We start from the raw sequence: 26,942 nt of genomic DNA, 5'->3' as shown, positions 1-26,942 counted from the left end.
TTCCTAGCAAAAGAAGGGTTTCCAAATCAGTGTACTAGATAGCAACAGCACTGCTGTAGTCAAGGCTCTGGTGGTTTGAAAGAGAAAGCTTAACCTCTATATCAGGTACAGTATCTAAGACATGTTCTGATTTGGAGAAAAAGCTTGGTTCCCGGCATTAGCTAAATAAGCAAATATTCATATATAATTTTATTTTATATGGAATTGACTTCTGAAAATATGTCTCCATAACAGGCAATGACCTTTATACAAACTGATAATATAATATACAATACATGTAATATTTTATTTTTTAATGTATTTATTTTTCTGTTTCTGATCCTAACCCAGATATTAAATACATTTAGGGTCAACAGAAAAATTGAATGTTTATTTTCCAATGCCCTTTATTGTCTGCACTCCATTCAGTGACCTGAAACATTCTAACATTGAAATAAACAATTATTATATCTCTAAACACGAACAAAGATATCTCTAAACATTAACAAATCATATGTTTGCTAAAGTAATTATGTTGGATAATACAGTGTGCTGGCTTACAAACGTAGCTATTATAAAATATAATACTGTACCTAAAAGAAATGTACATGACTAACTTGATATGATATAATTCCCATTTTATATTTAATTTATATATTATGTTATTGTTTTTTAAAAGTGAATCTTCAAGCACGCTGTATAAGAGCAACTTTGAAGCTGTCTTTAAAAAACATCTGTGTTTCCTACTGTAGGGGCTACAACGCTTGAATGAATGTGTTTTTATACCATGTTAAAATGACACCCCCTGTATGGCAAGGTTATAAATGTAATACAACATCTCAAATTAAGTGGATGTGATTTTCTTATTTTAGAACTTTTTTTTCAAAGTGATTTTGAGGGCACTTTTCCCATCAAATGTTTCTTTGTATTCTTCTCAGGCTTAAATAAGATAATATAACATTTAGGAGCAAAAATACAGAAGAGCAAACCAAAACTGGAAGCTAGAATAGCAAATATTTCTACAGCTACTGTGTACTTTCCAGGTGAACTGATGTAAGCTGGAATGAAAGTGATCCAGACAGCACAGAATATGAGCATGCTAAACGTAATGTATTTACCTTCATTAAAGTTATCTGGTAGGTTACGAGCCAGAAAAGCGAGCACAAAGCACATGGCAGCAAGAAACCCAATATACCCTAACACAGCATAAAATGCTGCTGCAGATCCCAGGTCACATTCTAAAATGATTCTGTCTTTGAAAGAGTTCATGTTTTTGTTTGGAAAAGGAGGGGATAGTATTAACCAAAGAGTGCAAATTAAGGCCTGAATGAATGTGAATGCAAAAAGAGTTAGCCGCTGCTGGGCTGGCCCAAACCATTTCATCATATTATTACCAGGAAGGGTAGACCTAAACGCCATTAACACGACTATTGTTTTCCCCAGAACACAAGAGATGCACAGGACAAATGTGATCCCAAAGGCAGTGTGGCGCAACATACAGGACCACTCAGAGGGCTGGCCAATGAAAGTAAGTGAACAAAGGAAACACAGTGCTAATGAAAACAGAAGAAGGAAACTGAGTTCAGAGTTATTAGCTTTAACAATGGGGGTATCTCTGAATCGAAAGAAAACAATCGCTATAGCAGTGGTTAAACAAGCCCCAATCAATGAAAGGATCATCAGCAACATCCCCATGATTTCTCCAAATGACAGGAATTCAATGGCTTTTAAGATGCAGTGGTTTCTTTGGTTATTCGACCTGTATTCCAAAGGGCACTTCATACAATCAATAGCATCTGCAAGAAAAAAAAAAATTATTATTATTATTATTATTATTATTATTATTATTATTATTATTATTATTATTATTATTATTATTATTGTTATTAATATTATTATATGTAAGTACAGATCCCCATTGATGCAATGACAGGTTAGTGTAGTGAGTGTTTTATTTGTCCAGGGTTTCTTCTTAACCTACCTGTTTGATTGCTGATTTCTCCATCAGCACATGGTATGCAGTCAAAGCAACAAACAGGCTTTCCTTTCTGAACAGCCTTCCGAGTGCCTGGAGGACAGCTCTCACTGCACACTGATTTAGGCGCCTTGAAAACAATTATAATATATTACATTATGTGAACATACTGAATAGATTTAATAATCAAGACATTGAGGTGTATGTATTAAGGATGTTCATATCATGTGTTTTGGGGACAAAGTCATAATGCCGTTATTTCATTTGTAAGTTATCTGTAATGTATACACCTGTCTTGTTTCACCATAACAAGTAGAGAAAGATGGCTTTTTTGCATACGTTACTTAAGGTCGAATTAAGGTACACGATCGACACATGATCTTTCTCGTATTCAACAAGTACAACTTAGCTTCTAAGTTCATAGTGTACATGATGCAAGCAGGGATGGAAATAAGACTCATATTCCAGGTTTTTATAGGAACTTGATAATTCACAGTGTAAAGGTAACAAGCTCAGGTGTGTCTTATTAAATGCTTTTGTAAAACCAGGAATGGATCAAATTGCTACGCAGGGAGTCTTTATTTAGATCCCTGGAAAGTTCAACAAAGAATCTGCAATTTGTTGCAGGATCTAAAAATAAATAAATAAATAAACAAGGAGAAAAAATATTTAATTTCAGTCAAGAATCTTGGCCACAATTCCTCCATTTATTAGTTGCTAGGAGAGAATAGTAGCCTGCACGTCCAGTAATATAAGCCATACATGTACTATTGACCGGTAGACTTTGTCTGTAACCTAAATGAAACACATAAGTACCACAAAAAGAGGTATTTATGAACAAAAAATATACATATAGCCCATTAACTGGAATGTGTTTTAAGTTTATAAAAAAAAACATTGTTAAAGTTGTAAGCAAATGCAGGGGATATCAAGAATATAATACATGATTTTTTAATTTTTTTTTATGATTGTAAAAGCAATCAAAACTAGATAAACCTTTTTTTTTTTTCCCTGCTGGTGATGAATGTAGTGAAGGCCCAGCACAAATTGCTTATTAACTGTGTTTTAATCTCTAAGGCTGTCATTCACCCTGTCCTACTGTGTGTCTGCATTGCGCACTTAGATTTCCGCACATATGTATCTATGAACATTAATACATCATTTATAGAGTAAAAATATAATTAGATAGACATTACCTTATCCTGACCACCTGCCCAAACAATATTGACGTTATTCATGATAAACTGTTGTCCTTCTGGTAAAGATGCATCATAGAGACCAACTGTAACAAATTGCATGATGCTCTGCTTATTGAGTTGCCAGTTAAGTAATGCATATTTTGCAGTTGGATCCCCATTCTCATCAAAATAAACACTATCTCCATTCTTGGTAGTGAAATTAACTGTTTTCAGATAATGCACTACCTACAAAAAGACAAGATATTAGCACAATGATTCACATAGGAATGTAATTCCTAATAGTATAAAACACAGTAACTTACCTGCCATGGTTCAATCTTCTTCTTATTTGCACATGTCTTACCAGCAAAAGGTCCCTGGTCAGTTTCGCATGTAAACAGATTGTGTAATGAGTGGGCTACAGCATACACAGCTTCATATACATCATTGGCATTTCCCAGATCAGTTACATCAGTGTACTCATTCTTTATCTCTGCTAAATTCTCAGACCCTGTACATGGATTAACAGGTGAGGTCTTTTCTTGGGTTGTCAGGGTGCAGCTGAAAACAGTTTCCCAGAAATCTTTTAAGCCTGAATTCCCAGGGATGTCAGATGGACGGACGTTCAGTAAAAACTCCTCCAAACCTGTAATTACTGCATTAGTGACTGTGAAACCCAGTGCCCCACCCAGAACTCTGTAGCTTTCTCCTGCTGCAAGGTTTTTGTCAGAAATCCAAGCTTCACTTCCTATCCATTGAAAACCAGTAACATTCTGAAGCAACATTTCTTTAACCAGAAATTCAAAATCTGTATAAGAAGTGAAACCTACAATAACTTTTGAAGAAGACTTTTTTATAATATCTACAGTTTTAATTAGTTTTTCTCTTGGATACGTTCTGTAAATAGTCTCTGAATATTCAATGCAAACTCCCTCCTGTCTGGCTGCTTTCACAAAGGTAGCCATTCCTGAGTTGCCATAGTCATTGTCACTTCTAATTGTCCCAACCCAAGTCCATCCGAAATGCTTCACAAGCTGTGCCAGGGCTCTGCTTTGATAATAATCACTTGGTATGGTTCTGAAAAATGAAGGGTACTTATTCCTGTCACTCAAACATTCACAGGATGCAAAGTGACTAATCTGGAATTAATTGAAAAAAAAAGAAAAAAAAAAGATTTAAAATATTATTCAAGAATAAAAGAAAACAAATCTGTATAGAAAACAAATAGAAAATGAAAGAGATATTTTATGTACCAGATCTTTTTACTTTTCATTGAACACAGATTTATGCATTTAAAAAGCAATGCAGTATATAAGGATGTTGAAAAGGTAATCAGTATAATCTTAACAGTGACATATCAAAACTATTACACCTAATAACTATATAGTCTTAATTAAATAACACTGTGTAACAAATTTTTTTTTTTTTTTTTTTTTTGTTCCTGGGTAGTAAGTGTTATTTCCTAATTGCTTATGCCTCAAAAGTATAGAAAATGGCTATTATTCCCCACAAACTTTGCTTTTGTGACCAGGACAGTGATATTTCGAAATATCACTATTTCCAATGGCAAAACGGGCAAATGTGTGTCTTTTCGTTCACATAAAGTCAGAAAAAAACAACATATGAATCCAAATTAACATGTATTTATACTAAAGTAATACAAAAATGACTACAAAAGATTTAGAAGTGAGTAGTTTTTCGAGATTTACGATTATACTGTAAATACTTTATGTGAACGAAAAGACACACATTTGCCCGTTTTGCCATTGGAAATAGTGCTATTTCGAAATATCACTGTCCTGGTCACAAAAGCAAAGTTTGTGGGGAATAATAGCCATTTTCTATAATTTTGAGGCATAAGCAATTAGGAAATAACACTTACTACCCAGGAATAAAAATTGTGTTACATAGTGTAATATATAAAATCAAAGAGGTTATCACATTGTACTCAGTTACACAAAGCATCCCTTTTAAATGCTAGCTGCTAGAGCATGCCTATTGTATGGGTCTGAACATAAAACTGTACAGAATCAAGTTGACTTTGCTGTTAGGATAGGTTGGAGGGGTTTTCAGATAGATTTGAATGGGGTAACCCACCTCCAGCAACAATGCATCTACACATCCCATCAAATTAATACGTTTATGCTACTAAGGCAACATATTTTGTAACATACTGGACATAAGATTACACATATGAAAAGAAAGGTACATTACAAAATATGTGTTATATAGCTTTTGTAAATACATTTCTAATATGATACTATAGACTTATTTTGAAAAAGGTTTATAAAATATCAAGTATTTCTCACCACTGGTATGTGAAAAGCTCTTATTGTTGTTGCAATTCCTATAGTTGCTGAAGAACTAGAGGGTCCTATTATTGCATGGACAGTAGATGGTTTGGTACAGGACTTGTTAGAGTACATATTTTCTTCCTGTTCACTCATTAAAGCCATCCCTGCCCTTATAGCCAAAGGTATGGTACTACAATCATCATATATCTTATAACCCAGTGAAATACCAGGGAGTATATCTGTCCTGTTGTTTATTTCTTCAGTGGCAAAGATCAGAGTTTGAGCAAATTGGAATTCTCTGAATTTTACACTGTTGAGAATGAAAAGACATTAGGAACAGCACTGAAACTCTAGTTAAAAAAAAGAAAAGTACACATAGTTCATTGATATAATCAAACATTGGACAAGTACTGCATGTTTACCTATGACCGGCTGTATATCTGCAAATTATGTATGGGATTACAATACATCAAAACCTTTGTGACTTCTTCTTATTCATCTGGTCATAGTCAATAAATAATATTGTGATATGTGTTATTGATTCTACAATGTAAATATCATTCTGGTCATAGTGTAGGATTTTGTGATAAGCACTGGTATTGAATACTGCATCTACTCTGTAATTTCAGTTTAATTATTAATGGACATGTATATGCTAGTACCACTGGTAAATGTGATTTAAAAAAACATAAACATGAAGGCAACCTATTAATAACAGTATTTAAAACTATTTTAAAGTTAATTATTTCCTTTTAAGTTAGTTTTCACTTACTCTTTGCATTTCAGTGGTTCAGGCTCTCCTTTGAAGTCAAGTTTGGCATCAACAAGGTTGTGGTGTAATTGAAAGATTCCTCCAATTGTAATGTCTCCATCCTTTGAAAACTGAGGCAATTGTGGTCTGCCTCGCAAACTGCAAACAGGCTCTTCTGCCCTTGTTAAAAGGGCTGTTAATAGTAGTGCGATGAGTAGCATCTCAAAATTGTCTGTCTAGCCAAAGTAAAAATAGGACACTTTCTTGAGTATATATACTGTAGTGCAGTGCTAATCACATATGATGAAATTAGTATGAAGTAAGTTTCTTACTCCCAACAAAGCAGTAATTCTCAAAGGTCTGAATCTGCCTGAAGAGAGAGAACAGCTGTGCAATAACCATCTAGGCCTAAAGCACTGTGAATCTCATGACTTAGCAATTGGAGAGCGCTGTTTGTTTAGCTATTTATTTATTTATTTATTTATTTATTTATTTGAAATATGTATTTATTTTTTATATAAATACATTTGGAAGACATTATGTATGATGTATGTTAATACTAAGTACATTATCACTAGCAAGTAAACATGTAAATACAGTATCACATGAACAGAAATGTTTATGTTTTAACTATGCATTGCAATTTCAAATTCCTAGGGTTTTCCAGTTGTTTTGAAAATATGCCTACATCCATATTTAAATAAAATTGCAGTTTAAGGGAAATGCTATATAAAAATTAATGTAATTTAAGAGTAATGCAATATGTGCTTATTGATAGGTAACAAGCTCATGTGTGTCTTATTAAACTCATAGTAAAACCAGAAATGGCTCAGACTGCTATGCAGTGGGAGTCTTATTTCCATCCCTGTAATGAAGAAGTACAAAACATCTGTAATTACGTAAAGTGCTTTTGTAGCATACTTATTTCACTTTTATTAATTATATAAATTAATTACAGCATTGACATAATTTAGATCCAGAGGACATACATTTTGTATTTTCATAGAAGAGGCCAGTACTGTAGAGGAGGAAGTGGAATGAGATAAGATTCATTTAATGTGAGTAGGTTTCATTATATTCCAGAATAACTGGTCAATAGAAATGTATTGTAAAGCTGATATCACAGGTTGACAATATTATTACAGTATGTTTTCTCTTTAGTTTCCGTGGCATTAAAGAAAAAAAAAAGGAAATATTTAAATGTATTATTGTTAATAATAATAATAATAATAATAATAATAATAATAATAATAATAATAATAATAATAATAATAATAATAATAATTGTTTTATGCATTTCACTTTATAAAAAATGGAATCTAATTAGGTACCTATACCAATGTTAAATATGGATATGCTGAATAACTGAATCTTATGTGGGGACTTAATAAACTTAATCATTAATAATTTCAGCATTGATGAGTACATGCTGTTCCCTTTCAATTCGAAAATAACCATCACCGTATGGGACATTGCCGTCAGGCAGTAGGGATTGGCTGAGCTTTATAGCAAAGCTGCCGATAGGCCTCTGCGCGAGCTGACGTGTAAGCCCGCCCCCCTGGGAGCTTACTATACGCAGCGCGCAGAGACTCTCTTCCTCTTTTGTCTTCAGCATCGGTAGTGGTAGGTACTAGAGCTCGTACTGATTGTACTCACAAAGCTTAGGCTTGAGAAGCTGGTTTTGGCCCCTTCTCTGAGTTTATTTCAGTACGTTTATTATTGGTTATTGGATTTTATAATTGTGTTATATATTTTTTATATATTACTTTATATATATATATCCTTCACGCTTTGCTTCGGCATCGTGTTTATGTTTAACCTCGTGGTCTCCGTCTTCTCCTATTATTTATAGTATTATTATAAATATTATTATTATATTGTGTGTTTTTGGGTTGTATATATTTCTATTTCAGATTTATATATATTTTAGACCGTGTGTGTGTGTGTGTAGTCTGCTTTGCAGCCCTCTAGAATCTTCCACTGCTGTGTGTTCCCCACCGCGTGGTAGCTGTATGGCTTGCCCTACAGTCCCTTCTACAGTACACCAAGCACTCACTGCAGCGTTCCAGAATAATAATAAAAAAAAAAAAACTTTTCACTAAAAAGACGATGACCACCAAGCACATACTCCCATTAGAACCTAGGTAGGTATTAACACCAAATAAGACACTGTACCAGCAACAGCATCTCCGCTCTGCGGGTCAGCTGATGCTTAGACGTCTTGTGCTAGCGTCTTGACGCTCTGTACTCGCTCTGCGAGGTGTCAGCGCTTCGGCGCTCAGTGTAGCGCTTCGGCGCTTGGTGCAGCGCTACCGCGCTTGGGACTCGGTGCTCGACGTCGACGCATGGCGCTTCGACGCTACGTGCTCGCCGCTTCGACGCCACACGTGCGACGCCTTGACGCTATACGCTCGATGCATCGGCGCTCTGCCGCTTGCTGTTCGATGTTCTCGACTTGACGCTTGGCGTTCGGTCAGTGTTTACGGTGCCGTGCTCACACAAGATATCGGGCTTTTACCGGTGCACGTCCTGCCAGGCTAAGCTGCCTGCCAGTGACCCTCACGAGGTGTGCATGGCATGTCTCTTGGCAGAGCATGCCGCATCCGCGCTGGCGGATAGGGCTTTTTACAGTCTCTGTGCTGTCTTTCAGACATGCACCATTCGACAAAGGGCCAAGAAGTCAGTGGGTGGGCACTCCACTTCACCGGGATCTTCCCACACTGTCTCAGCCCCGCCGTCGTCCACTGCGACACTGCCAGGGAGACTGCAGCTCTCCACAAGCCCGGCCTCCCAGATCACAGCTGGTCAGAGGTCCCCCACCAGACACGCTCGGGCTAGCAGCCCCTCCCCTTCTAGGACACGCCCTCGTCTGGAGTCTAGGTCGCGCTCCAGGTCGCCTCGTCGTAGGGGACGCTCTCGTTCCCCTCGTCGAGACAGGCGGTGCTCGGACAAGTCTGAGGTGGCGGAATTAACCTCCAAGATGAACAGTGTAGAGGCTGAGGTAGCCTCCCACCACTCGGACCAGGACGCTGATCCGAACCGATGGACACTGACGACCCTATGTGGTCTGTGGTTGACAGAGCAACCAGCCACTTGGGTATTGATTGGCCCCAGACAGAGCTTCCACGGCGATCTCTGTTTGAGTCGCCTTCGGCCCAGTCCCGTCAGTTCAGGATGCTCCCAGCATTCCCGGACTTTGTTAAAGAGGTGCAGTCTACTTGGGAGGCTCCGGCCTCTGCTCCTGCGACGTCTCGCAAGGCTTCGGCCTTTACTATGCAGGGGGCCAGCGAGGCTGGCCTAGCGTCCTTTCCACCGGTGGATGCTGCATTCGCCACGTTGGTGAAAACGCCGACACTGTCTGGGCTTACTAAGTACCCAGCGTGTCCTAATAAACAGTGCAGAACCACAGAGATACACCTAAAGAAAGGGTATTCTGCAGCCACGGAGGCAGTCAGACTGTCTAACGTAGCCAGTCTACTGACAGTCTACCAGGCGGCCCTAATTAGAGACCTTCCAGAGTGCCCTTCTGCGGCCCTCAGAAGCGAGCTAGGCACGGTCAGCCAGCTGCTGGTAAGGTTAGCCCAGCTCAACGCGCGGGCTCAGGGCAGGAGCATTGCTTCAATGGTGGTGGCCAGAAGACAGCTCTGGCTCTCGGTGGCTGGAGGTCAGCCCACATCAACGCTCTGGAACTCAGAGCAGTGGACCTCGCCCTCCGGCACTTCTTGCCAGTGCTTCTAGAAAAGCACGTGTTGGTGCGGTCGGACAACACCACGGTTGTGGCGTATATCAACCGCCAGGGCGGCCTACGGTCCCCCTGCCTTCACCGAATGGTAGCATGGCTGTTGCTATGGGCACAGCCGCGTTTGACCTCTCTGCGCGCGGTTCACCTACCGGGCAGAGTCAATTACGCAGCGGACCTCCTATCCAGAGGAGACCCTCTTGCAGGAGAATGGCATCTCCACCCTCAGGTGTTAGAGCACATCTGGGAATGGTTCGGCAGAGCGCAGGTAGATCTCTTTGCTTCGCGAGAGACCATGCACTGCCCCCTATGGTTCTCAGTGAGGGATCCCGACAGCCCCCTAGGAGTCGACGCACTGGCTCACGATTGGCCGCCAGTCCTCCTATATGCATTTCCACCGATTCCGATGCTCCCAGCCCTCTTAGAGAAGGTCAGGGTAGAGCAAGCGACTCTGATTCTGATCGCTCCTCAGTGGCCTCGGAGAGTATGGTTCCCGAGCGTGGTGCAGTTACTACATGGTCAACCGCAGGAGCTTCCCCTGCGAGCAGACCTATTGTCCTAGGCCGAAGGACGGCTTTGGCACCCGAACCCCAAGCTCATGCAGCTATGGGCTTGGGCCCTGAACGGGAGCGCCTGTCAGCCTTAGGGCATTCGACAGCGGTGATCTCGACCATTCAGAGCGCTAGAGCGCCCTCTACCAGGTTGCAGTACACGTACAAATGGCAGTTGTTCCAAGATTGGTGTCTGGCAGGGGGCCATGACCCAATATCTTGCCCTATGGCAGTAATATTACAGTTTCTGCAGAAACTGTTAGATGAAGGGAAATCTCCCTCTACACTTAAAGTGTATTTAGCTGCCATATCAGCCTGCTATGTATGTATTGACGGATTATCACCAGGTTGCCATTTTACTAAGACCGTGAGGCAAACAGAACAACTGTTCATATGCCATGGTTCTAAGACTTTGGGTCAGCCATTGTCAAAACAACGCCTTTCCCACTGGGTAGTGGATGCTATTAAATTAGCCTATGAGTCTGCAGGCCTTCCACCGCCAGGGCAGTTGAAGGCGCATTCCACCAGGGGTATGGAAATGTCCTGGGCCCTCTTCAGAGGGGTACCAGTGTCTGATATTTGCGCGGCAGCCAGTTGGGCTACATCGCATACCTTTATGAGGTTTTACAGGTTAAACGTGCTGGATTCCACTGCTCCATTATTTGGAGCATCTGTACTACACTGTATGGCACCTCAGGATGCTGATGTAGTGTCTAATACCCCACTTTAGGACAGGTGTCATTGCGAGCATAGATGCTGAGGCGCAGCTCTGCATATGCCTAGATGTATTGCCTACGCAATTGCGTTATGACGTAAGTCTGTCCTACGGCCAAGAATCCTCCCTCGTGATGGCTTGGGTACACTGTTCCCATACGTTGATGGTTATTTTCGAATTGAAAGGGAACGATAGGTTGCAGATGCAACCCCGGTTCCCCGAAAGAGAAAATAACCGTCAACCCGCAAGGTCGCTCCGGAAGCCTTTTCGGTGGGAAGAGCAAAAGAGGAACAGAGTCTCTGCGCGCTGCATATAGTAAGCTCCCAGTGGGGCAGGCTTACACGGCAGCTCGCACAGAGGCCTATCGGCAGCTTTGCTATAAAGCTCAGCCAATCCCTACTGCCTGACGGCAATGTCCCATACGTTGATGGTTATTTTCTCTTTCAGGGAACCGGGGTTGCATCCGCAACCTATCGTTTTCACTTATGAGTTCTATTTAAAACATTGTTTTTTTTTTTTTGACAGATTTTGATGCTGATGTATTTATTTTTAAAAGGTTTTGTTTAGGTTAAGCTCCGCCGCTACACTCCGTGTTTTTTCTTTTTTCGTTTTTTGGTGGTGGTGGTGGTGGTGGGGCAGGGGTAATTAAATGTCTTGCACCAGGGCCCAGTAAATCCTAGTGCCAGCCCTGAGGCCCATTTTAATAAAGGGGAAAATAACCAAACCTCATTGCAAATGAGACTTTTTCTTTTGTGCGCCTCGGAAAGTTGTTCCATCTTTTCTTAATCTCCTCCACTGTTCTTTTAATAATGCCTACACTCTAAGAAGTAAAGGCTCTTGTTAGAACCTTGCTTTGCCACTGTGGGAAGACCTTTTTAGGTGCTTCTAAGCACCTTGTTTACATGGATTCTATATTCTCTATTTGAGGACTTTCTATTTTGTCATGTAATCTATGAAACATGTATTGAAAATTGAAGTTTGCAAAACAATATGGTACCGGTATTATAAACAGTAATTCACATACTTGATCAGAATGATTAAAAAATTATCTCTTTGCAAAATGTTATTAAATGTTTATTTGTCCTTGAAAACAATGTCTCCTTGCTGCAGACAAGTCTCCCACATCACCTTGCCTTTTATATAGCCTACTGTCTGACTGCAGCAAATTAATGCCTGCTTTTCAGAGTTCTTAAAATAATCAAGCAAATACGAGGCCCGCAATTACCGGCATCTTTAATAAATTCTGGCCTTCTAATTATATCCACCCTCGTTATACCCACCCTCGTTATACCCACCGCCAGTCCACAAAAAAACATAAGCAAAGTCAAAAGCATGTGCCCTGATCCGCCTCCCGCGGTTCCTAAAAAAATAAAATAAAATAACAACCAAGTCAAAATTGAAGCACATCAACAAACAGAAAGGAAAATCAAATAAACAGCAGTGTTAAAAACAAGCCCATTTAAGTTTTAACCAATTTAGCATGATGGTGTTATAGCTAGCTGTCAGTTGTTGAATATTTTGAAATACTGTACGCCCTCGCTATAACTTCTTTAAAACGAACCTTTGACTATAATGAACCTGGACCCCAAATAAAAATTTTAAAAAAAGATAATATTGTAACACATACTATCATGGGGTTTCCATGCAAGTTTTTTATTTTTTTTTTAACTCGAGACATTTACACAAGAAAAATGTCATGTGTAAAATGTTTTTTGGGGTTTCCGTTCAAATGTCATTAGTTGGGTGTCATGTTGTTCGTTGTGAATACTGTTTCAACTCATTTATCTTACGACTGATTAATTAAAAATAAACTCACAGGTATAAAATGAAACTGACCAACAGGTATTGCAGATCACCATGGCTGAAAACTGGCGGAGATGTAATATATATATATATATATATATATATATATATATATATATATATATATATATATATATATATATATATATACAGTGCCGAGAAAAGGTTTGTGAACCCCTTATGATTTTCACATATTTCATATAAAATGTTTTTAGATCTTAGTCTAAGTCATAATAATTGATAAAGATAACCTGATTAAACAAATGACACAAAAACATGATACTTTTTCAAATGATTCAACATTGAATATCCATATGTGAAAACGTAAGTGATCCTTTAGATTAAGTAACTGGTGGCACCCCCTTGAGCAGCACTGACTTCAACTAAACGTTTCCTGTAACTGTTGGTCAGTCTCTCACATTGGTTTTGAGGAATTTTGGCCCATTCCTCCTTATAGAACTGCTTCAACTCAGTGACATTTGAGGGCTTCCTTGCATGGACAGCTCTCTTTAGGTCCTGCCACAAAATTACAATGGGGTTTGGCCATTCTAAAACGTGTAATTTCTTCTTCGGCAGCCATTCTTTTGTAGATCTGCTTGAATGTTTAGGATCGTTGTCTTTCTGCATGACCCACTTTTGGTTCAGCTTCAGCTCACAGAAGGATGGCCTGACATTCTCCTCTAGAATCTTCTGATACAATGCAAAATTCATGGTTGTGCCAATGAGGGCAAGCCGTCCAGGTCCCAGCAGCCCCAAACCATCACACACCCACCACCATGCTTGACGGTTGGAATGAGGTTCTTCTGTTTGAATGCAGTGTTTGATTTTCGCCAAACATAACGTTTCTCATTGAGGCCAAAAAGTTCTACCTTTGACTCATCTGTCCAGAGAACATTGTTCCAGAAGTCTTGTGGATCATCTAAGTGCTCTTAGGCGAACTTCAGACAGGCAGCAATGTTCTTTTTAGAGAGCAGTGGTTTCCTCCTGGCTACCCTTCCATAAACACCATTCTTGTTTTTTTCTGATAGTTTAGTTATGAACACTCACATTAGCCAAGGCGAGAGTAGCCTGCAGATCCTTGGATGTTACTCTGGGGTTCTTTGTGACTTCCTTGATGATTTTCTGGTTTGTTCTTGGAGAGATTTTGATAGGATGATGACTCCTGGGTAGCATGACTGTGGTCATGAACTTTCTCCTTTTGTAGACTATCTGTCTTACAATGGATTGGTGGAGCCCCAAATCCTTAGAAATGGATTTCTAACCCTTTCTAGACTGATGAACATCAATAACTGTTTTTCTGAGGCCCTCAGAGATTTTTTTTGATCATGGCATATCATGTTTCCACACACCTGTATGGTGAAGACCAAACTCACAAAGTTTCTGATCTTTATATAGGGTGGGGCCTCCCAAAATCACCCCTGAAGGTCTATCTAATTATTTAAACACCTGATTCTAATTATCCCCTTAATTGAGCTGATAAAACCAGGGGTTCACTTCCTTTTTCACATACCCAGAATCTTAAATACTCATTGTTTGTGTAATTAATAAATAATTCATACATGGAATTGGTTAATATAAGCCCTGTTGGATATTTAAGAAAAGACTGGTTTTGATTCAAGAAGGCTATCATCGTAAAACTATGGAATTTCCATAATTATCATTGGGGTTCACAAACTTTTTTACGGCACTGTATATATATATATATATATATATATATATATATATATATATATATATATATACCTTTCATTCAGGCAATACAGCAGGGGATCAGGTGATGCTGCGTGTACTACCCTGGCTTTGATTTAGAAACTCTACTGTCCAGATGACTGACCACTGCTGAGGAAGCATTCAACACAATGCTTCGGCAAATACAGGTAGTGGGCACTTGAAAGGGAGAGGGTGTATACTGATGAAATGGTCCAAAGTGCAGCATTAGTTTGTTCACAGAATTGGCACTGCCTGCTGTGAGACACACGGGAAACGTTACCAGTGTTGCCAAGTCTCACGAGAATGAAAAAAAACACTGCCTTTCAAAACAAGCCCTAAACAAGCGAACCCATGTTAGAGTATAGGTGTTTATGCAAGTTCCAACCAGCGACTCTGAAAAACAAGCCCAGTTCTGCTAATTATAAGCGGACTTGGCAACTAACTCAGCCGCCAGTGGACATGAGCGATTTGAGGAGTCTCGTGCTGTCAGATTCTCTCCTTTCTTTTACGCTGTGTTGGATTTACTGTTGTGTCAGATAATAATAATGATGCACGCAAATAAAACACAGTCAATACGTCCATTTGCAATTTTATTTGGTCAGTTGATTTATTTGAGCATCAACAAATTGTGGGATATTGTTGCACTGTGTTTTGGGGATCGAGCTAGCTCATGACATCCAGTTCATCAACTATAATTACTAACATGGAGGGCAGACACCCGGTGTCTTTGGACATGGCTGGTATCAAAAAAAGGACGTGAATTAATTCAGGTCGACATTTAAGCGGCAAGGGTATTCTCAAACAGCTGCATTAATACTATAACACAGGCATAACGCAGTTCATGGTAAGTGGTTTTATACAGAACTGTAAACCCACAAGAGATATACAACATGACAGACCAGATACAGCAAAACACAGTAATGGATTTTCCCGTGTGTTTCGTCATTTACACAAGTAAATGAGATTTACCCTATCCCTCTCTTTGGCTGTTTTTTTTCGGCCACAAACCTGATTTAACGGAGTAATTCTCCCAAACGTTTCCGCGCATCGCCATTTCACGTGGAAACTCCATGAGCGAAGTGATTAAAACAGAGACAGAATAGTTCCACCCTGAGATTCCTTTTAAAAATCAATTACTTTTTTGCGGCGTAGGTCATGGCCCACAGCGACGTCTTAATTATTAGATATCAATTGGCAGATTATCTTTGATCTTTTATTAGTGTAATAAATATCGAGTTTAGCCCTGAATTGCGTGGACTCATTCTTACAGCGTTAAAGGTTTGTGTTACAATATACACGCACTGTTAACATCTCAGTCTGTACGCACTGGATGCCACCTCGCAGTGAAGTCCACTCATTTGTCTTAATAAAAATGTATATGTAGCTATGCCTCCGAAACGAAAGTTATTTTATGTTGCAACAAACCTGGAAACTATATTGATCGTTTGAAAAAAGGAGTTTTTTAATAATAATAAATAGAATGATTTTAAAGAGAAAGCTTAACCTTTGTAAAAGTGGCATCAGGTAGAGTGTTTAAGACATGTTCTGATTTGGAGAAAATGGTTGATTCCCTGGCATTAGCTAAATAAGTAAACATTCATATATCATTTTATTTTATATGGGATTGACTTCTGAACATATGTCTCCATAAAAGGAAATTACCTTAAACGGTATATGTATGTTTATTTATTTCATGTTTGTGATCCTAACCCAGATATTAAATACATTTAGGGTCAACAGAAAAATTGAATGTTTATTTTCCAATGCTCTTTTTTGTTTGCACTCCATTCAGTGACCTGAAACATCCTAATACTGAAATAAACAATTAAATATATTTCTAAACACTAACAATGAATATGTCAGCTAAATATGAAGCCTACAAACCATTCACTTAACAAGAGAGCATTTATAAAATGTATTACAGAATTTCTAGCATGCAATAGTGTACAGTAAAACCTGTCTAACCTGGGAACAGAAAATTCTGCTGGATAATACAGTGTGCTGGCTTACAAACGTAGCTATTCTAAAATGTAATACTGTACCTAGAAAAAATGTACATGACTAACTTGATATGATATAATTCCCATTTTCTATTTCACTTATATATTATGTTATTGTTTTTTAAAAGTGAATCTTCAAACATGCTGTATAAGTGCAACTTTGAAGCTATCTTTAAAAAAAGGATCTGCGTTTCCTAATGCGGGGGCTACAATGCTTGAATACAACGCATGGAATATTGTAAATGTAAAACAACAACAACTCAAATTAAGTGAATGTGTAGTTTTCATATTTTAGAACATTTTCATTAATTTCTTTCAAAGTGATTTTACGGTCCTTTTCCCATCAAATGTTTTTTTGTATTTTTCTCAGGCTTAAGTAATATAATATAACATTTAGGAGCAAAAATACAGAAGAGCAAACCAAAGCTGGAAGCTAAAATTGCAAATATTTCTACAGCAACTGTGTACTTCCCAGGTGAACTGATGTAAGCTGGGATGAAAGTGATCCAGACAGCACAGAATATGAGCATGCTAAATGTAATGTATTTAGCTTCATTAAAGTTATCTGGAAGCTTACGAGCCAGAAAAGCAAGCACAAAGCACATGGCAGCAAGAAACCCAATATACCCTAACACAACATAAAATGCTGCTGCAGATCCCAGGTCACACTCTAAAATGATTCTGTCTTTGAAAGAGTTCATGTTTGTGTTTGGAAAAGGAGGGGATAGTATTAACCAAAGAGTGCAAATTAAGGTCTGAATGAATGTGAATGCAAAAAGAGTTAGCCGCTGCTGGGTTGGCCCAAACCATTTCATCATATTATTACCAGGAAGTGTAGACCTAAATGCCATTAACACGACTATCGTTTTCCCCAGAACACAAGAGATGCACAGGACAAATGTGATCCCAAAGGCAGTGTGGCGCAACATACAGGACCACTCAGAGGGCTGGCCAATGAATGTAAGTGAACAAAGGAAACACAGTGCTAATGAAAACAGGAGGAGGAAACTGAGTTCAGAGTTATTAGCTTTAACAATGGGGGTATCTCTGAATCGAAAGAAAACAATCGCTATAGCAGTGGTTAAACAAGCCCCAATCAATGAAAAGATCATCAGCAACATCCCCATGATTTCTCCAAATGACAGGAATTCAATGGCTTTTAAGATGCAGTGGTTTCTTTGGTTGTTCGACCTGTATTCCAAAGGGCACTTCATACAATCAATAGCATCTGCAAGAAAAAAAAATAAATATTATTATTATAATTATTATTATTATTATTACATTTAAGTACAGATCTCCATTGATGCAATGACAGGTTAGTGTAGTGAGTGTTTTATTTGTCCAGTGCTCCTTCTTAACCTACCTGTCTGATTGCTGATTTCTCCATCAGCACATGGTATGCAGTCAAAGCAACAAACAGGCTTTCCTTTCTGAACAGCCTTCCGAGTTCCTGGAGGACAGCTCTCACTGCACACTGATTTAGGCGCCTTGAAAACAGTTACAATATATTACATTATGGAAAGAAGACTCATATTCCAGGTTTTAATAGGAACTTGATAATTCACAGTGTAAAGGTAACAAGCTCAGGTGTGTCTTATTAAATGCTTTTGTAAAACCAGGAATGGATCAAATTGCTATGCAGTGGGAGTCTTTATTTACATCCCTGGAAAGTTCAATAAAGAATCTGCAATTTGTTGCAGAATCTAAAAAAATAAAACAAGGAGAAAAAATATTTAATTTCAGTCAAGAATCTTGGCCACAATTCCTTCTTTTATTAGTTGCTAGGAGAGAATAGTAGCCTGCACGTACAGTAATATAAGCCATACATGTACTATAGACCGGTAGACTTTGTCTGTAACCTAAATGAAACACATAAGTACCACAAAAAGAGGTATTTATGAACAAAAAATATACATATAGCCCATTAACTGGAATGTGTTTTATGTTTATAAAAAAAAGCATTGCTAAAGTTATAAGCAAATGGAGGGGATATCGAGAATATAATATATGATTTTTTTTTTTATGATTGTAAAAGCAATCAAAACTAACCAAACCTTTTTCTTTCCCTGCTGGTGATGAATGTAGTGAAGGCCCAGCACAAATTGCTTATTAACTGTGTTTTAATCTCTAAGGCTGTCATTCACCCTGTCCTACTGTGTGTCTGCATTGCACACTTAGATTTCTGCACATATGTATCTATGGACATTATTACATCATTTATAGAGTACAAATATTATTAGATAGACATTACCTTATCCTGACCACCTGCCCAAACAATTTTGACGTTATTCATAATAAACTGTTGTCCTTCTGGTAAAGATGCATCATAGAGACCAACTGTAACAAATTCCATGATGCTCTGCTTATTGAGTTGCCAGTTAAGTAATGCATATTTTGCAGTTGGATCCCCATTCTCATCAAAATAAACATTCACTCCATTCTTGGTAGTGAAATTAACTGTTTTCAGATAATGCACTACCTACAAAAAGACAAGACGTTAGCACAATGATTCACACAGGAATGTAATTCCTAATAGTATAAAACACAGTAACTTACCTGCCATGGTTCAATCTTCTTATTTGCACATGTCTTACCAGCAAAAGGTCCCTGGTCAGTTTCGCATGTAAACAGATTGTGTAATGAGTGGGCTACAGCATACACAGCTTCATATACATCATTGGCATTTCCCAGATCAGTTATATCAGTGTACTCATTCTTTATCTCTGCTAAATTCTCAGACCCTGTACATGGATTAACAGGTGAGGTCTTTTCTTGGGTTGTCAGGGTGCAGCTGAAAACAGTTTCCCAAAAATCTTGTAAGCCTGAATTCCCAGGGATGTCAGATGGACGGACGTTCAGTAAAAACTCCTCCAAACCTGTAATTACTGCATTAGTGACTGTGAAACCCAGTGCCCCACCCAGAACTCTGTAGCTTTCTCCTGCTGCAAGGTTTTTGTCAGAAATCCAAGATTCACTTCCTATCCACTGAAAACCAGTAACATTCTGAAGCAACATTTCTTTAACCAGAAATTCAAAATCTGTATAAGAAATGAAACCTACAATAACCTTTGAAGATGACTTTTTTATTACATCTACAGTTTTAACTATTTTTTCTCTTGGATACGTTCTGTAAATAGTCTCTGTATATTCAATACAAACTCCCTCCTGTCTGGCTGCTTTCACAAAGGTAGCCATGCCTGAGTTGCCATAGTCATTGTCACTTCTAATTGTCCCAACCCAAGTCCATCCGAAATGCTTTACAAGCTGTGCCAGGGCTCTGCTTTGATAATAATCACTTGGTATGGTTCTGAAAAATGAAGGGTACTTATTCCTGTTACTCAAACATTCACAAGTTGCAAAGTGACTAATCTGGAATTGACAAAACAAACAAAAAAAAAAAGATTTAAAATATTATTCAAGAATGAAAGAAAACAAATCTGTATAGAAAACAAACAATAGAAAATGAAAGAGATATTTTATGCAGCAGATATTTTACTTTTCATTGAACACAGATTTATGTATTTAAAAAGCAATGCAGTATTATGAGGATGTTGAAAAGGTAGTCAGTATAATCTTAACTGTGACATATCAAAACTATTAGACCTAATAACTACATAGTCTTAATTAAATAATATATAATTGATTATAATATATATATATATATATATATATATATATATATATATATATAATATATATATATATATATATATATATATATATATATATAAATAATTGAAGCGGGTATGCCTATTGTATGAGTCTGAATATAAACTGTACAGAGTCAAGTTGACTTTGCTGTTAGGATAGGTTGGAGGGGTTTTCAGATAGATTTGAATGGGGTAACCCACCTCCAGCAAAGATGCATCTACACATGTCATCAAATAAATAGGTTTATGCTACTAAGGCAACGTATTTTGTAACATACTGGACATAAGATTACACATATGAAAAGAAAGGTACATTACAAAATATGTGTTATATAGCTTTTGTAAATAAATCTCTAATATGATACTATAGACTTATTTAGAAAAGATTTATAAAATATGAAGTATTTCTCACCACTGGTATGTGAAAAGCTCTTATTGTTGTCGCAATTCCTATAGTTGCTGAAGAACTAGACGGTCCTATTATTGCATGGACAGTAGATGGTTTGGTACAGGACTTGTTAGAGTACATATTTTCTTCTTGATCATTCATTAAAGCCATCCCTGCCCTTATAGCCAAAGGTATGGTACTACAATCATCATATATCTTATAACCCAGTGAAATACCAGGGAGTATATCTGTCCTGTTGTTTATTTCTTCAGTGGCAAAGATCAGAGTTTGAGCAAATTGGAATTCTCTGAATTTTACACTGTTGAGAATGAAAAGACATTAGGAACAGCACTGAAGCCCTAGTTAAAAAAAAAAAAAGAAAAGTACACATAGTTCATTGATATAATCAAACATTGGACAAGTACTGCATGTTTACCTATGACCGGCTGTATGCCTGCAAATTATGTATGGGATTACAATACATCAAAACCTTTGTGACTTCTTCTTATTCATCTGGTCATAGACAATAAATAATATTGTGATATGTGTTATTGATTCTATAATGTAAATATCATTCTGGTCATAGTGTAGGATTTTGTGATAAGCACTGGTATTGAATACTGCATCTAGTCTGTAATTTCAGTTTAATTATTAAGGGACCTGTATATGCTAGTACTACTGCTTGTAAATTTGATAGCCTGGAATAAATAAATAAATAAAGGTCTTAAATTGTAAATAAATAAATAAAATAAACATGAAAGCAACCTATTAATAGCAATATTTAAAACTATTTTAAAGTGAATTATTTCCTTTTAAGTTAGTTTTCACTTACTCTTTGCATTTCAGTGGTTCAGGCTCTCCTTTGAAGTCAAGTTTGGCATCAACAAGGTTGTGGTGTAATTGAAAGATTCCTCCAATTGTAATGTCTCCATCCTTTGAAAACTGAGGCAATTCTGGTCTGCCTCGCAAACTGCAAACAGGCTCTTCTGCCCTTGTTAAAAGGGCTGTTAATAGTAGTGCGATGAGTAGCATCTCAAAATTGTCTGTCTAGCCAAAGTAAAAATAGGACACTTTCTTGAGTATATATACTGTAGTGCAGTGCTAATCACATATGATGAAATTAGTATGAAGTAAGTTTCTTACTCCCAACAAAGCAGTTATTCTCAAAGGTCTGAATCTGCCTGAAGAGAGAGAACAGCTGTGCAATAACCATCTAGGCCTAAACCACTATGAATCTCATGCCTTAGCAATTAGAGAGTGCTGTTTGTTTAGCTATTTATTTGTTTATTTATTTATTTAATTATATAAATACATTTGGAATACATTATGTATGATGTATATTAGTTCTAAGTACAGTATCACTGGCAAGTAAACTTGTAAATATTGTATCACATGAACAAAAATGTTTATGTTTTAACTATTTATTGCAATTTCAAATTCCTAGGGTTTTCCAGTTGTTTTGAAAATATGCCTACCTGTGTATTTAAATAAAATTGCAGTTTAAGGGAAATGCAATATAAAAAGAAATGTAATTTAAGAGTAATGCAACATATGCTTATTGATAGGTAACAAGCTCAGGTGTGTCTTATTAAAGTAAAAACAGGAATGGCTCAAACTGCTATGCAGTGGGAGTCTTATTTCCATCCCTGTAAATAAGAAATATGAAACAAGTGTAATTACGTAACTTGCTATTGTAGCATACTTATTTCACTTTGATGAATTATATAAATTAATTACAATAATGATATATTTTAGATCCAGAGGACATACATTTTGTATTTTCAAAGAAGGGGCCAGTACTGTAGAGGAGGAAGTGGAATGAGATAAGATTAATTTAATGTGAGTAGGTTTCATTATATTCCACAATAATTGGTCAATACAAATGTATTGTAAAGCCTGATATGACAGGTTGACAATACTATTACAGTATGTTTTATCTTTACTTTCCCTGGCATTAGAATATAGTGGAGGTGATCACCTGTCTGTTAGTCTGTCCAGGGCCAGTGTCACGGGTATGCTGTAAAGAATGGGCCGTTTGTTTTACTTCCATGGTTTTAAGTTATTTTACGTTTCTTTTTTTTTCTTTTTTCTTTTTTTTTTACTACCTTTCTGCTTTTTTTTAAAAATCCCAGTAGATTAGAGTGTGCCTACATGTCCAGTGAAGTAACCTTGCTGCTCGTCTCTTACCTGATGATGTGAATTCTCTGTTTCAAGTGATAAAGTACGTGATTCAGAAAGACCTGAGCACAGGATTGCCTAACACCCACATTGAACTGCCAGCACTGGTTGCAATTCCAAAGTTGGAAGTTCTGAGTGATCCTGTGGTCAAACAATTACCTGTGGTCAACTGTGTCACAGGAGAAATTATCTGCATTGTCTGTAGGCCTACTGTCAGTTGAAAATAGACAAGTAAACTGTTGATGTATTTGAAAAAAAGTGCATTATTTAAAATCTGACATGTGCTCTTAAGCTAGGAAATGAAGAAAAGAAAGGTAATATTTAATAATAATAATATTAAATATGGACATGCTGAATAACTGAAACATACTTATGTGGGGACTTAATAAACTTCATCAGTAATAGTTAAAGCATTGATGAGTACATGCTGTTTTCGCTTATGAGTTCTATTTAAAACATTGCTTTTTTTTTTTTGACAGATTTTGCTGCTGATGTATTTATTTTTAAAAGGTTTTGTTTAGGTTAAACTCTGCCTCTACGCTACGTATTTTTTCTTTTTTTGTTTTTTGTTGGTGGTGGTGGGGGGGGGGGGGTAATTAACTGTCTTGCACTAGGGCCCAGTAAATCCTAGTGCCAGCCCTGAGGCCCATATTTATAAAGGGGAATAACCAAACCTCATTGCAAATGAGACTTTTTCTGCAGGAAGACCTTTTTAGGTGCTTCTAAGAACCTTTTTTACATGGATTCTGTATTCTCTATTTGCAGACTTTCTATTTTGTCATGTGAGCTATGAAACATGTATTGAAAATTGGAGTTTGCAAAACAATATCGTACCGGTATTATAAACCGTAATTCACATACTTACTTGATCAGAATGATTAAAAAATTATCTCTTTGCAAAATGTTATTAAATGTTTATTTGTCCTTGAAAACGATGTCTCCTTGCTGCAGACAAGTCTCCCACATCACCTTGCCTTTTATATAGCCTACTGTCTGACTGTGGCAAATTAATGCCTTCTTTTCTGAGTTCTTAAAATAATCAAGCAAATATGAGGCCTGCATTTACTGGCAGCTTTAATAAATTCTACTATGATGGCAGATTTTTTTCTTTTTTATTAAAAATTATTTAAAAAGGCAATTTGCCAAGCTTTCTAGCCTTCTCATAAACCCTGTCAACAAATGAGAAGTTTTATTGTTCATGGCTATACCGCCGCCAGTCCACAAAAAAATATACGCAAAGTCAAAAGCATGTGCCCTGATCTGCCTCCCGTGGTTCCTAAAAAAATAAAATAAAATAACAACCAAGTCAAAATTGAAGCACATGAACAATCAAGCACATCAACATCAGGGAACCGGGGTTGCATCCGCAACCTATCGTTTTCGCTTATGAGTTCTATTTAAAACATTGTTTTGTTTTTTTGACAGATTTTGATGCTGATGTATTTATTTTTAAAAGGTTTTGTTTAGGTTAAGCTCCGCCGCTACACTCCGTGTTTTTTCTTTTTTCGTTTTTTGGTGGTGGTGGTGGTGGTGGTGGTGGGGCAGGGGTAATTAAATGTCTTCCACCAGGGCCCAGTAAATCCTAGTGCCAGCCCTGAGGCCCATTTTAATAAAGGGGAATAACCAAACCTCATTGCAAATGAGACTTTTTCTTTTGTGCGCCTCGGAATGTTGTTCCATCTTTTCTTAATCTCCTCCACTGTTCTTTTAATAATGCCTACACTCTAAGAAGTAAAGGCTCTTGTTAGAACCTTGCTTTGCCACTGTGGGGAGACCTTTTTAGGTGCTTCTAAGAACCTTGTTTACATGGATTCTATATTCTCTATTTGAGGACTTTCTATTTTGTCATGTAATCTATGAAACATGTATTGAAAATTGAAGTTTGCAAAACAATATGGTACCGGTATTATAAACCGTAATTCACATACTTGATCAGAATGATTAAAAAATTATCTCTTTGCAAAATGTTATTAAATGTTTATTTGTCCTTGAAAACAATGTCTCCTTGCTGCAGACAAGTCTCCCACATCACCTTGCCTTTTATACAGCCTACTGTCTGACTGCAGCAAATTAATGCCTGCTTTTCAGAGTTCTTAAAATAATCAAGCAAATACGAGGCCCGCAATTACCAGCATCTTTAATAAATTCTAGCCTTCTCATAAACCCTGTCTACAAATGAGAAGTTTTATTGTTCATGGCTATACCCACCGCCAGTCCACAAAAAAACATAAGCAAAGTCAAAAGCATGTGCCCCGATCCGCCTCCCGCGGTTCCTAAAAAAATAAAATAAAATAACAACCAAGTCAAAATTGAAGCACATCAACAAACAGAAAGTTTTAACCAATTTAGCATGATGGTGTTATAGCTAGCTGTCAGTTGTTGAATATTTTGAAATACTGTACGCCCTCGCTATAACTTCATTAAAACGAACCTTTGACTATAATGAACCTGGACCCCAAATAAAAATTTTAAAAAAAGATAATATTGTAACACATACTATCATGGGGTTTCCATGCAAGTTTATCATGTGTAAAATGTTTTTTGGGGTTTCCGTGTCAAATGTCATTAGTTGGGTGTCATGTTGTTCGTTGGGTGAATACTGTTTCAACTCATTTATCTTACGACTGATTAATTAAAAATAAACTCGGAGGTATAAAATGAAACTGACCAACAGGTATTGCAGATCAGCATGGCTGAAAACCGGCGGAGATGTAAATATATATATATATATACAGTATAGCCAGAGAAAAAGTTTGTGAACCCCTTAGGATTTTCACATATTTCATACCTAAAATATTATTAGATCTTAGTCTAAGTTCTAATAATTGATAAAGATAACCTGATTAAACAAATGACACAAAAACATAATACTTTTTCAAATGATTCAACATTCAATATCCATGTGTGAAAACGTATGTGAACCTTTAGATTCAGTAACTGGTGGCACCCCCTTGAGCAGCAATGACTTCAACTAAGCGTTTCCTGTAACTGTTGGTCAGCAAACCATCCAGGTCCCAGCAGCCCCAAACCATCACACACCCACCACCATGCTTGACGGTTGGGATGAGGTTTTTCTGTTTGAACGCAGTGTTTGGTTTTCGCCAAACATAATGTTTCTCATTGAGGCCAAAATGTTCTACCTTTGACTTGTCTGTCCAGAGAACATTGTTCCAGAAGTCTTGTGGATCATCTAAGTGCTCTTTGGCGAACTTCAGACGGGCAGCAGTGTTCTTTTTAGAGAGCAGTGGTTTCCTCCTGGCTACCCTTCCATAAACACCATTCTTGTTTTTTTTCTGATAGTTGAGTTATGAACACTCACATTAGCCAAGGCGAGAGTACCCTGCAGTTCTTTGGATGTTACTCTTGGGTTCTATGTGACTTCCTTGATGATTTTCTGGTTTGTTTTTGGAGAGATTTTGATAGGATGACGACTCCTGGGTAGCGTGACTGTGGTCTTGAACTTTCTCCATTTGTAGACTATCTGTCTGACAATGGATTGGTGGAGCCCCAAATCCTTAGAAATGGTTTTGTAACCCTTTCTAGACTGATGAGCATCAATAACTGTTTTTCTGAGGTCCTCAGAGATTTTTTTTGATCATGGCATGACGTGTTTCCACACACCTGTATGGTGAAGACCAAACTCACAAAGTTTCTGATCTTTATATAGGGTGGGGCCTCCCAAACTCACCCCTGAAGATCTACCTAATTATTTAAACACCTGATTCTAATTATCCCCTTAATTGAGCTGATAAAACCAGGGGTTCACTTACTTTTTCACATACCCAGAATCTTAAATACTCATTGTTTGTGTAATTAATTCATAATTCATACATGGAATTGGTTAATATAAACCCTATTGGATATTTAAGAAAAGACTGGTTTTGATTCAAGAAGGCTATCATGGTAAAACTATGGAATTTCCATAATTATCATTGGGGTTCACAAACTTTTTCTAGCACTGGCATTATATATATATATATATATATATATATATATATATATATATATATATATATATATATATATATATA

At 37.4% G+C, this 26,942-nt stretch overlaps 2 protein-coding genes across 2 annotated transcripts; both read right to left on the bottom strand.

Moving 5' to 3' along the window:
- Positions 1-747: 747 nt before the first annotated feature.
- Positions 748-6,398, bottom strand: LOC121323344 (extracellular calcium-sensing receptor-like). Its single transcript, XM_041264351.1, has 6 exons — positions 6,199-6,398; positions 5,442-5,736; positions 3,456-4,271; positions 3,151-3,378; positions 1,961-2,084; positions 748-1,775 (listed from the first exon to the last, which is right to left on the bottom strand). The coding sequence occupies exons 1-6, from the start codon at positions 6,396-6,398 to the stop codon at positions 862-864; spliced, it is 2,577 nt and encodes an 858-aa protein (XP_041120285.1). The 3' UTR covers positions 748-861.
- Positions 6,399-17,021: 10,623 nt separating this feature from the next.
- LOC121323466 (extracellular calcium-sensing receptor-like) lies at positions 17,022-21,765 on the bottom strand. Its single transcript, XM_041264553.1, has 6 exons — positions 21,566-21,765; positions 20,758-21,052; positions 19,252-20,064; positions 18,947-19,174; positions 18,059-18,182; positions 17,022-17,923 (listed from the first exon to the last, which is right to left on the bottom strand). Exons 1-6 carry the CDS (start codon positions 21,763-21,765, stop codon positions 17,022-17,024), a joined length of 2,562 nt encoding a protein of 853 aa, XP_041120487.1.
- Positions 21,766-26,942: the final 5,177 nt, after the last annotated feature.

This window comes from Polyodon spathula, chromosome 11 (assembly GCF_017654505.1).
Source record: "Polyodon spathula isolate WHYD16114869_AA chromosome 11, ASM1765450v1, whole genome shotgun sequence".
Classification (NCBI taxonomy): domain Eukaryota; kingdom Metazoa; phylum Chordata; class Actinopteri; order Acipenseriformes; family Polyodontidae; genus Polyodon; species Polyodon spathula.
This window is presented reverse-complemented; position numbering and strand designations above follow the sequence as displayed.

What these genes read in the sequence shown, in the direction of transcription:
- LOC121323344 (XM_041264351.1), bottom strand. Translation starts at nt 6,398, where the DNA reads ATGCTACTCATCGCACTACTATTAACAGCCCTTTTAACAAGGGCAGAA. An exon ending in GGGCAGGTGGTCAGGATAAG is followed by an intron (nt 2,085 to 3,150) that starts GTAATGTCTATC and finishes ATTGTTTTCAAG; the next exon opens with GCGCCTAAATCAGTGTGCAG. An exon ending in AGAAATCAGCAATCAAACAG is followed by an intron (nt 1,776 to 1,960) that starts GTAGGTTAAGAA and finishes TTTTTCTTGCAG; the next exon opens with ATGCTATTGATTGTATGAAG.
- LOC121323466 (XM_041264553.1), bottom strand. Translation starts at nt 21,765, where the DNA reads ATGCTACTCATCGCACTACTATTAACAGCCCTTTTAACAAGGGCAGAA. An exon ending in GAACCACTGAAATGCAAAGA is followed by an intron (nt 21,053 to 21,565) that starts GTAAGTGAAAAC and finishes CATTCTCAACAG; the next exon opens with TGTAAAATTCAGAGAATTCC. An exon ending in GAGCTTTTCACATACCAGTG is followed by an intron (nt 20,065 to 20,757) that starts GTGAGAAATACT and finishes TGTCAATTCCAG; the next exon opens with ATTAGTCACTTTGCAACTTG.